At 37.8% G+C, this 12,516-nt stretch overlaps 2 protein-coding genes across 2 annotated transcripts; both read left to right on the forward strand.

Annotated features, from left to right (window-relative positions):
- The first annotated feature begins 6,563 nt into the window (after positions 1–6,563).
- On the forward strand, positions 6,564–8,190 carry LOC131614260 (uncharacterized). Its single transcript, XM_058885872.1, has 3 exons — positions 6,564–7,302; positions 7,383–7,824; positions 7,914–8,190. The coding sequence occupies exons 1-3, from the start codon at positions 6,564–6,566 to the stop codon at positions 8,188–8,190; spliced, it is 1,458 nt and encodes a 485-aa protein (XP_058741855.1).
- Positions 8,191–9,845: 1,655 nt separating this feature from the next.
- LOC131614261 (uncharacterized) lies at positions 9,846–12,141 on the forward strand. Its single transcript, XM_058885873.1, has 4 exons — positions 9,846–10,146; positions 10,324–10,542; positions 10,623–11,480; positions 11,564–12,141. Exons 1-4 carry the CDS (start codon positions 9,846–9,848, stop codon positions 12,139–12,141), a joined length of 1,956 nt encoding a protein of 651 aa, XP_058741856.1.
- The last annotated feature ends 375 nt before the right edge of the window (positions 12,142–12,516 follow it).

Raw genomic sequence — 12,516 nt, forward strand, 5'->3', positions numbered from 1 at the left:
GGAAACAATAAAAAGATGGTCCCCAGTGAAGTCGCCATTTTTCTGTCGCGGGGAAAAATCGTATCCTTTTTTCGGGATGAGACACCTGATGCCTTCTTTGGGCTCGAGTGCTCAAAAAATGATTTTTCTTTTGTACCGACCAAACTTTTTATTGTTTCCAAAGTAGGAAAAGGAAAAAAGCTGCAATAACCTAAAAAGTGGGGGAGAGATCTTTGGGTAAGAGGGTTGGTTATACAAAGGGAAGGTATTAACACCCAACGTATCTATAGTACTCTATAGGTTTCTTTGCTATGTTTTTCATTCCATGTTATTGAGAGGTTCTTGTGAAATAGGTGGGACCTAAGGTGTTTGTTTGATTATGCTCGCAAAGATCATCGCGATCCTCTGCATACATATCCCTTAGAGGGAATCAGAGCATCTGTAGCTCGGGGTCTACGGGTGCTAAGGTTTGAATGGTTTTTTTTGTTTTGTTTTGCTCGCCAAGGATACGACCTTGTGCCAACGTATTCTCAAAGGGATGTTGAGAAAGTCAGAGCAATCGTAGTTCCCACTTATGCTAGTGGAAGCAAAGGAAAAGAGACAAATGTCATCTTAATGTTCGATGTATCTAATCTATATCATCACATACATCTGTTTGATTTTTTGTTTGAAAATCTTTTCAGTATAAGCCCTGGGCCATGCCACTTATGGCGCTTAGAATGATAAAGATGTTTTTTGTTTGACCAGCCTTGTGGCAAAAACTTTCAATGAAGTCAGCCTTGTGACAAAAAGTTTTGATTAATCAGCCAGCCTTGTGGCAAAAGTTTCAATGAAGTCAGCCTTGTGACAAAAACTTTAATTAATCAGCCAGTATGGTGGCAAAACGGTTTGATTGATTAGCCAACCTTGTGGCAAAAAGAAGTTTGATTGATTAGCCAGCCTTGTGGCAAAAAAGTTTGATTGATTGATTGTTTGTGATGATATAGAAGATATACTCCTATCATAGAGATGATAAATGTCTAATCTCCTAGGGTATTTAATTTGGATATTGGGGATGCTTATAAGAAGCCCGTGGGTCCTTGTACGAAGCCCAAGAGGAGGCTATCCGAGGGTCCTTGCATTGTAAGCCCAAGAGGAGGCTATGGGAGGGACAATCGAGGGTCCTTGCATTGTAAGCCCAAGAGGAGGCTATGGGAGGGACAAGTCGTTTGTACGAAGTCCAAGAGGAGGCATGGTATAGTTGGTTTGAGCTCTTAGAGCGATTTCACCGGGAAACCATACTTTATGTCCTAACCTAAACTAGGGAGATTCTTTGCACGAAGCCCAATAGGAGGCTATGGGGAACCTAGTGTTGTACTAAGTTGAACAAGTTTATATAACACAATCACAAATATGGACAAGTACGAACAAATATGAACAAGTACATGAACAAATATGAACAGTTATATGAACAGTTATATATGACAAAGTGTGTGTATATAATGGAGTTTATGAAGGAAATATACCTGTAAGCATGCTCCATTTGTATACACGGGGATCGGGACTCATACTCCGGGAGAGGCCCATTGAGTTTATTCAAAGCTATGTAATCAAGTATTTACAAAGGGGCTTGGGACTTATACCTACATGGAGGCCCATGGTATATTTTTGGGAAGATTTTAAAGAAAACCTTCATTTTTGATTAGTTATTCAAAGTTAAAATTCAAATTGATTGAGGTATGTACAAAAAGGTGTACAATGAAATACCTAATTTCATGTACGGGAATGGGACTTATACCTATGTGGAGGCCCAGGTTTTATTTTATAAAACATGGTTGATTGTTTTTTTTGAAGTTTGTCGTTTGAAAAAACTGTTTGAAAATTTGTTTTGAAAGAAGTTTATTTGTTTTGAACAAAAAGACTGTATAAAAAGAAAAAGGAGTGGGTCTTATACTCTCTAATATTCGAGAGGCCCCACATCGTTTTGAAAATCAATTGATCAAAAAAGATTTAATCAATAGTTTCCTTTGAAAAAAGAAATGATTTATCGTTTTAAAAAGAATTGTGATCGTTTGTCTTAAAACGGTTTGAAATTTTGAAAGAAATCAAATTAATCAAGATAAACAAAAAGATTATACTTAATTAACACTTAGATGATTAGGGTTTGCTCAAAAAATATTTACAAGTGGTTAAGTTTGAAAAATCAAGTGAAAAACAATATTTAAAAGTATTAAAAACACTTAAAATATGTCATTTTAAACTCAATTAAAAATGTATTAAATAAATATATTTTTGTGATTTTTTTTATATTCATAAAATATATGTGCTAAATAAAAAGTGTGCAAAAAATGAAGCAAAAATGAATTGATTTGGTTAGTTAATTAATTAGTTGAAGTTGTGTAAAAAACCAAACAAAACAAGTGATAAAAAGATAAGGGATGGGCCAACCAAGGCTTGAACCCACGCCCTTTTGGTTTCAAGTCCAAAAGCTTTACCAACTGAGCCACGCGCGTGGCTTGTAATGCAAAAGCCTTCAATTAGTTTTGTACGAAATAAAAATTTAAAAACGAAAATGGCGCCAAGAACACCACCTTCAACCTTAATCTCCTCTGATTCGTAACTTTCTCATTTCTCAATGTTTTTGAAAGTTGTGAACATGAAAATTGTTCGTCTTGATCCCAGGAACATGGTGGTATCCACAAAATTCATTTATTTTTAGTGTAAGATCATCAATTTCTGGATGAACACGAAGAACCCTAATTCTAACAAATCAATGTGAAATCGTGTATGTGCATCAAATCAACCAATTGATTGAGGGTTAATGATCCTCATATGTGCAGAAACATGATAGCAAACCAACTTTTCATTTATGATGCATGATTATAAGAGTTTGAGTTTCAAGTCTTACCTCTTAAAAGTTCATAAAACTGGAAATTGAATTCTTGCTTGGAGTGTTTCCAGATGCGATTTGATGATCCTATGAGCTTCCTTGAGTGTCCTTGAGTGTATTCCAACCCCTAACTTGCTTTGAAAACTCCTGAATTGTTCCACACAAACCAACTTGCAATTGTCTGATTTTTGAATGAGGAAACTTGAATGGCACGATACCAGAAGTGTTTTTATGATTTAGATGATTTCTATATGATGTATATGAGGTGTTGGAAGTGGAAATTTGATGGATGCACGAGTGGATTTTGTTTTGGCAAGTTTTGGCTCACTTTGTGCATAAATGGAGGTTGAAGAGTGATTATGTGTTTTGGGTGTTTTTGAGAGGTGTGAATGGTTCACACAACTTCCATATGATGTTTAGGAAGTGTTAGAACCAAGAGTTTGGTTAGAACTTGCAAGGTTTGGAATTTTGCAATTTTACCTCTTTTGGAACTTATGAAACTTAACACTTAAGAAAGAAAGAAAAACCATTCTTTTGGGAGGTTTTGGTGTGAATTTTAAGTGAAATAGAAACCTCTATTTATAGGCAAACATTCTGATATGGTGAGAGCAAGGAATGGCTTGGATGGTTTGCAACTTGGCTTAAGAGGTAAGATAGAATCTTTTCATTTAATGCTTTAGGTTAAAAATCTAAACCATGGTTAAAGAACTCAAGTGCTAATATATTCTCTCCAATCTGATCTTTAGATATAAGAATCTTGCTGTCATCATTCTATTTGGTCATTTCTTGCATTATTGGTCACATAGTGTTCATAACTTAGTGAAAAAAATGGTGAAAATTCAAGCATAATGGTCACTAATGTCAAATTTCAAAACCATAGCTACACTCCATATTTTTTCATGCTCTTGGACATTTTGGAAAGCTCATGTTGCACACTTCAAAACCCTAGTTGAAAGTTCCTTCAAGACCTTTAAGGAAATGGGTGAAAAAGATCCATGAACTTTGAAGAAAATGAGGTTTTAAGTGAAATTTTCAAAAGATACCAACTTTGAAGCTCCATATCTCTTAAATGGTTGATCTTTTGGAAAAAAATTATATGTGACAAAGTTGTTCATTGGATCAAAATATACAACTTTCATGTTGGAAGTTTTTTTCAGTTTGTAGGTGAAATTTTGAGAAATTCCCTTTCAAAGTTTGGAAAAAACCATTAAAAAACACTTAGAATTTTTCTAAGTATGGAAAGTCAAACTTTTGACTTTTTGATTCTTGATTGATTTTCTTGATTTTTCTTGATCAAATGACTTCATATATCATATATTGAGGATTCAAAACTTCAAAAGTCATGGTTGACCAAAATTCCCCAAAAGTCAATGGTGATCTTGTACAGTTGACTTTTTCAGACGAATCGCGTTTTTGGAGATTTCAAATGAAACAGGCTATCCTCACCAAATGAATGGTATGAATGGATCATATTGAGTCATTAGAGGATATTGAGCCATGGTTTAAGTTGTGGCACCATGTCCTGATTAAAAAGTCAGTTGTTCAGTGAATTAGGTCAAAAACCCTAATTGTCGACCTGATGAAATTGATGACTGTTGATCTTGAATTGAGATGCAATTTCCATTGGATGTTGTCATAGGGATTATTTGAGGATGATTGAAACCTTTGATTGACTTCCTGGGGATTTTTAGGGTTTCCCAAATGTGATCCCTGATTTCAGTCCCTGATAGTTCAAAACCCTAATCTGATGATTTGAAATTTCACTGTTGATCAATCCTTGTGTAGGGGATGTCTTGAGTCAATAGATTAGGTCAAAATGATGTACTTGGGGTCTTGAGTTCATGTCCCAAGTCATTAGGTCAAATCCTGAGCAAAAGTCAGGAGTATGCTATCTTCAGTCAAAACCCTAATCTGGTTGGTTCAGAGCCTTTGAGCTTGTTGAAATGAATCTCTGAGGACCAGATGTTGATTGTTGATGAAGATGATTCATTTGAGATGAAGGGAGAACAAAACCCTAATTGATTGTTACTTGTACTGATGAGTGATTTCCTGATCAAATCCTGCTGAGTCACAAGTAGCAAACACAAACTATGCAATTTGTTAGAGATGCAAATGATGCATATGATATGAGGTGGTATCTTAGGTCAAAAATTGGGGTATGACACTAATAACATTATAACTTCATTACAGAATTTTTTAACTCAATTGGTTTGAATGATTATAATTCGTCCACACGTGTTTCTTTTTTGTTGCAGATAAAAGAGAGCGTTGATGAAGCTAACACTGCTGCTGCCGATGATTGTGACGTTGTTACGGTATGATACACATAATACGAAATTCCTCTATTCAAAACACATGTCGACGTATGCATTGTTGATTATTGTTTCTTTGTATTATCTGACTTCATGGTCTAGAGATAACCTCCAAACATAACCCCAATCCGCAAACACCCACCGCAAAAAGGCAAAACCATGATGGCTCAAGCGAATCGACGACCGTGTGTGATGGGGAAATTTCTTCGACAAAACTTAAAAAGATCATCAATTTGGAGAAATAAAATGTAGTTGTACTCCTGTTTTGAAACACCGTTTTGTAATGGCATGTACTTTTTTGATATTGTGTCGCGTGCCGCTATATGCAAGTCCTATTTCATAGAACTATCCTACTGGATATGTCATTACATTTTGGTGACGACGGTCTATTTCTCTACGTTCCATTGGTATTTTGGCTCACTTTAAACTCTATCTTAATTGCTAAGCATTGGTATTCATCTTTTTAATATTTTACAATGAACATGTATTTACTTACGAACTCACTCTCCCAATACGTTTTTTTATTGAACCTGTGTAACAACTATAAGGCTTATGTATTGACTCACTCTCCCGATACGTTTTTTTATTGAACCTGTGTAACAACTATAAGGCTTATATTGCTTTTTATCGAATAACAGTCCTACTTATATATTAACCTTATGCTTCTACATGCCCCATTTCATTTCATTGACAATAACAAAATAGTTTTTTTTATGCTTTTTGAACCTAATATAATATTAATATCTTTCAAATCTTTGGTAACTCAAACCTTACTATATGCGTATGTGATGCGTGCATACGTTTTTTTTATGCCACCTTTGAAACAACTATAAGGCTTACAGTGGTTTTAACACCTTTACAGCTCAGTCTTCCAAACAAATGTGCTTATTTTTTATGCATATAGAATATCAACAACACAAACTCACGTGCTCTGTGTGTCAGGAAGTGCTTTTTTACTTTCTTCCAAACTTGCTATCTGTAATAGTTCCGGCAGCCTATGCTTCTACCTGCCCAATCATCTTACCTTCCACTTTTTCCTACACTGCACATCTACATATATATTAACCCTATGCTTCTACCTGTCCCATTTCATTCACAACAATATTATAAAATTATGGTTTTTGAACCTGATATAATATTAATATCTTTTAATTTTGATGGCAAATTTCAAATATAATTTACACCATTAGCGGGAAATACAATTATTTCAAATTACCCTCTCTTTTTGGTCTCCATCCCATTTGCATGCGATATCAGTACAGAACTGGATGCTGCTTACTTAGGCCAAGGCTTTACTCTACCAATTTTATGTAATTCTTCCAACTTTAAAACCAACCGTTTAATATCTGTTGCATTGCTGTACTCTATAAGAAATCTATACTGCATTGTATCTTTATCAAGTAATGGAGTACGATGTTGCTTCAAGTTCAACTGCGATGGCTGCTATTGCGAGACGTCGGAGAAAAATTATATTGGATCACCGGAGACGCAAACGTCATGGTAATCTCCCGGGTACACCTACTGTCATGCAACCTCCAGTTTCCGGAACCATCCAGAACGATGATTATCTTACACATGGAAGTAGTTCCATAGGTGGAAACCTCCAATCAAATGGAACTCCTATTTCTGCACAATGTCAACCGTCGCATTGTTCAAATGTTCATGCAATGGCTAGGAAGGGGAGGAGGATCATATTGTCGAACCGGAGGAATGGCCCACATCACCCAGATAAAGAAAATATGCCCAACCTCGGCGATGCTGTTCCTTCTACCAGCACGACACCGACATCCTGTAATCGACGACCTCTAACTGACAACCAATCTAGCCATTCTAACACAGCCCCTTCCAATAGACATGTACAAGGTGTACTACCTCAAAAAAGGACCAGACTTAGTCGTCATGCTCCCAACAACCTACTCAAAGACTTTAACCAAGCGGACTTCCAAGTACGTAACACCGACGTGGCTTCTACATCTAATGCCAGTGCAAACCCTCTCAATGTTACTCGAATTGTTGACACCGCAGCTCATGGAACTACTGAGGCACACTCTAGCTCCGAAGATGATATCAACTTGGGTGAGAATTCTGATGATGATTATGATGGAGTCGATAATGAATCCTTCGTAGATGCCTATCTAGAAGGTATGTTTCTTTTCTCATTGTCCTATTTAATTAGAAATTTTATATATTATTTTCTAAACTCCATTTACCAATCAATGCAGAATACTCTGACATAGGGGATCGAGTTTGGGAATGTCAGTTTTGTCATGCATATATGTGGTATCAGGAAAGGAAACAAAAATCACAAAATACCACTGTTCCTAAGTTCCACAAGTGTTGTAAGAGCGGAAAAGTTGTACTACCGTTACTTGCGAGCCCCCCTCCACTGCTGCAACATCTTCTACATAGCGGTACCAGTTCCGAAAGCAAAAACTATCAAAGCAATCTTTGTACATACAACGCCATGTTTTCCTTCACCTCTCCGGGAATGAAATTCGACAAAACCGTTGCTGATGGTAGAGGACCTCCTACATTACGCTTGCATGGTCAAACATGTCATCGAATAGGGACGTTGATACCAGAAGATAGAAGCACTCCGCAGTACACTCAACTATATATTTTTGACACCGACAATGAAGTGGATAACCGAATTAAATGTTTCAGGTAATTGTACTTATCCATCCATCCATCAATATTTCACCCTGGTAATTCTGACGCAAACTCATAGCTATTCCCTTTAAAATCATCTACAGTGACAGCAATGTGGTCGACAGAGGTGTGGTTGTTAAGTTGAAGGATATGTTGGACGACTGCAATCCACATGCAAAGGCATTTCGAATGGCAAGGGATCTATTGAAAGGCAATCCTTTCTTAGACTTGAAGATACGGCTAATTGGCGATCATCCCCAAGATGGCCGTGTCTACAATACACCCACTGTATCGGAGGTTGCTGCTTTGATTGTTGGGGATATTGATCCTGATACAACGCGAGATATCATCATCCACGGCCGCAATGGTCATTTGCAATAAATTACGGAATTTCATCCTGCTTACTTGGCATAACAATACCCTCTCATTTTTGTTTATGGAGAGGATGGATATAGGAAAAACATACTTCACAGGTATGAACATGAGCAGAAGGTTACGAGCAAAAATCGGCAATCCATCATGGATTGGCTAGCTTTCCGCCTACAGGATCGCCAATCTGAGGCAAAAACCTTGCTTCATTCACGGCGACTGTTTCAACAGTTTTTAGTGGATGGATTTGCAATGATGGAGTCTGAGCGTCTAAATTGGTTAAGGACCAACCAATCCAAGTTACGAGCTGGAAAGTATAGCAATCTGAATGATCGATGCAACGGCAATGAGGCTAATGTGGCACCAAAACGAGGTAAAAGGGTTATTTTGCCATCTACTTTTGTTGGGAGCAAGCGGTACATGGATCAACTCTATTTTGATGGTATGGCCATTTCAAGTAAGCTAGGTTTCCCTGATTTGTTTGTGACGTTTACTTGCAATCCTGCTTGGTCGGAAATACAACGTGCCCTGACCGGGACTAACTTAAAGCCACATGATCGACCTGATCTCATTACCAAAGTTTTCAAAATAAAGTTTGATGAGCTAATGGATGATATAACCAAACGCCACGTTCTCGGGAAGGTTATTGCATGTAAATTTTCTTTCTCTGGTCAATACTTTTAATATTAGCTTGCAGTTTCTTTGTTGATAACCATATATTTCATTTAACATGTGCTTTTGTATTGCAGTCATGTACACGATTGAGTTTCAAAAACGGGGATTGCCACATGCTCACATATTATTGTTTTTGCACCCTCAGAGCAAATACCCAACCCCAACTGACATAGATAATATCATATGTGCTGAGATTCCGGACCCGACTTTACAACCAACATTGTACAAACTGGTGTCGGCCCACATGATGCACGGTCCGTGTGGTCCATCACGGATGAATTCACAGTGTATGAAAAATCGTAAGTGCTCTAAATTCTTCCCAAAGAAATTCCAAGAAAACACAATTGTTGATGCAGATGGCTATCCCCTATACAGAAGACGTTCTAATTCCCATGTCATTCAAAAAAATGGTGTGTCTTTAGACAACCTCCATGTTGTACCTTACAACGTAAGGTTCCTTCTGAAATACCATGCACATATTAACATGGAGTGGTGCAACCAAAGTACATCAATCAAATATCTATTCAAATATATACATAAGGGTTTTGATAGAATCACAGCGTCAATATCCACAAACTCGGGTTCCGGAATAGACAAAGAACCCGTTGATGTGATCCAACAATATCTGGATTGTAGGTATGTCTCCTCATGTGAAGCATGTTGGAGAATTTATTCTTACAAAATTCATGGCAGGAGACCGGCGGTTGAACGGATGTATTATCATTTAGTTGGTGAAAAAGCGGTTTACTACCCCGATCACGCAAGAATGGAAGATATTCTGGAAAAAAGCAAGTGTCATAGAGTCAATGTTCACAGCTTGGTTGGTTGCTAACAGCAAGTACGAAGAAGCACGAGAACTGACATGTGGCCTATTTGTCTCAAAATTTGTTTATGACAAAAAAAGCAGAACTTGGAAACCGCGTAAAAAGGGCTTCACCATTGGCCGTTTAATATGGGTACCCCCAACGACTGGAGAATTATTTTACCTACGGATGATGTTGACTGTGGTTAAGGGACCTTCTACTTATGAAGATATTCGCAGAGTTAGCGACATACAATATGATACTTTTAGGGATGCATACTTTGCAATGGGATTCCTTGAAGATGACCGAGAATACATAGGGGCGATTAAGGAAGCAAGTGAATGGGGTTCGGGTCATTTTCTCCGCAAGTTTTTCGTAGTGATGCTTTTGTCCGGCGCTGTTAATAGGCCTGCTCATATTTGGAATGAGACATGGACACTGTTGGCTGATGGCCTGCTTCATGAACAGAGACAGATAGTTAACAATGCAGGTTGTGCCCAAATACAAAAACAGTAATATGAAATTGTGTTCAATTATGGTGTTGCTGTCATATTCTCTACTATTCGCGTGCTTATAAATTTCCAGGTGTTAAAGTATTCGGTCTTCTGATTTTCATTTACCAATTTAATGTTATTGTGTTTTCGTTTTATACCCGCAACCGGGACAGATTTGGTGTTGACTGAAGAACGGTTGCTGAATTTGACATTAACTGAGATTGAAAAACTGCTGCAAGCAAATCGAAGAACCCTCCACGACTATAAACCAATTCCATATCCAGACGGGTACGTTCTACAGCAGTTAGGGAACAGGCTAATATACGATGAACAAAGTTATGATGTCTCTGCAATGCGTACCGAATTCACCCGCCTTTCCAATGTTCTAACAGGTTTGTGGTTATCAGTTATAGTATACTTGCCTCCTCTGATATGTAGTTCTCATTGTGATATGTGGCTAACTATTTCGTAGATGAGCAAGGGAAAATATTTGAAAAAATAATGACCGCTGTCCAAGCTCAAAACGGTGGTGTGTTCTTTCTACATGGTTACGGTGGAATCGGTAAAACATACATGTGGAGAACGCTTGCAAGTGCATTGAGGTCCAAGCATGTTATATGTTTAACCGTTGCAACGAGTGGAATAGCCTCTCTATTATTGCCTGGTGGTAGAACTGCACATTCGAAATTCAAAATACCTGTCCCAACAATGGATAATTCTACCTGCAAAATCGACTATGATGATGACGTTGCAGACCTTCTAAGACAGACAAAGCTAATTATATGGGATGAAGCACCCATGGCACACAAGCATGCTTTTGAATCACTCGACCGAACTTTGAAGGATGTGATGCGTACATACGGTAATTCAAAGGAAATCTTTGGTGGAAAGGTGGTCGTCTTCGGTGGTGATTTTCGACAGATTTTGCCCGTTGTACCCAAAGGAAGTCGTTCCGATATCGTACACTCTGCGATAAATGCTTCTTACATATGGTGGTCGGTTGAAGTTTTGACTTTGACACAGAACATGCGACTGCAATCCGGCCCAAATGAACATGAAAAGAAAGAAATAGCAGACTTCTCAAAGTGGTTGTTAGACATTGGTGAAGGAAAGGTCTCTGAGCCAAATGACGGGTTTGCCGACATTGAACTGCCACCAGAACTTTTGATAACGGATTACACCGATCCAATTGTAGCCATAGTCAATAGTACTTACCCTGATTTCGTACAGAATTACCAATCTAACAACTACCTCAAAAGTCGCGCGATACTTGCTTCTACATTAGAAGTTGTTGATCAAATCAATCGTCACGTGCTTGATTTAATGCCAGGTCTTCGTTATCCTCTTCCAAACATTCTATGAACATATTTAATATCTTTTACACTCACTGTTAATCACATTTATGGAATATAGGTGACATGAAGGAATACTACAGCTCAAACACTGTGGACAGGTCCGAGATTCATGACACCAATGTGGTCGACATCCTCACACCAGAGTTTCTTAGTTCACTAACTACTTCGGGGTTACCTAACCACCACATTTTCCTGAAGGTAGGAACGCCTGTTATGCTTATGCGTAACATAGATCAGTCGGAGGGTTTGTGTAACGGAACAAGGGTGATGATAACTAAGATGGCCAACCATGTTATAGAGGCAAAAATCATGGCTGGAAAAGGTTGTGGTAATATGGTATACATACCAAGAATGGACATGTCTCCCTCTCAGTCCCCTTGGCCTTTCAAACTTAAACGGCGTCAATTTCCAATAGTTGTTTCGTATGCAACGACGATAAATAAATCTCAAGGACAATCTCTGGATACAGTTGGACTTTATTTGCTGAGGGACGTATTCACTCATGGACAAATCTATGTAGCACTATCAAGGGTCACAACGAAACAAGGAATAAAAATATTTATATATGATCAAAACAACCGGCTAAAGTCGACTACGACAAACGTCGTGTACAAAGAGGTTTTCAACAACATATAGATGGTTCTTATCTAAGGTATATACTTTCCTCGCTTCAACACTGTGGCAACGGTTTATGCTTATGCTAACATGAGGTGCTAACTTTTAAGTAATTAAATGTGAACGTGCAGGCTTTGTGCTCTGTTTTGTACGCTACTGCCCAAAATATCTCTGGATACTGCTGTTCTCATGACAGTAGGCACTTCATTTTTTTGGTATATGTACTCTAATATAGCCAGAGTTCATATCCATATCACTAGGGGAAACAAGATGCATAGTTAATTTTGATGTGCAATACTCTTTTGATAAGTCATAATACATTTGTACCATTCTTATCCAATATATATAACAGTTTAACATAAAGTATTACTTAGAAACTCACATAATTAGATGTTT

Source organism: Vicia villosa, linkage group LG6 (genome assembly GCF_029867415.1).
Source record: "Vicia villosa cultivar HV-30 ecotype Madison, WI linkage group LG6, Vvil1.0, whole genome shotgun sequence".
Taxonomy (NCBI): domain Eukaryota; kingdom Viridiplantae; phylum Streptophyta; class Magnoliopsida; order Fabales; family Fabaceae; genus Vicia; species Vicia villosa.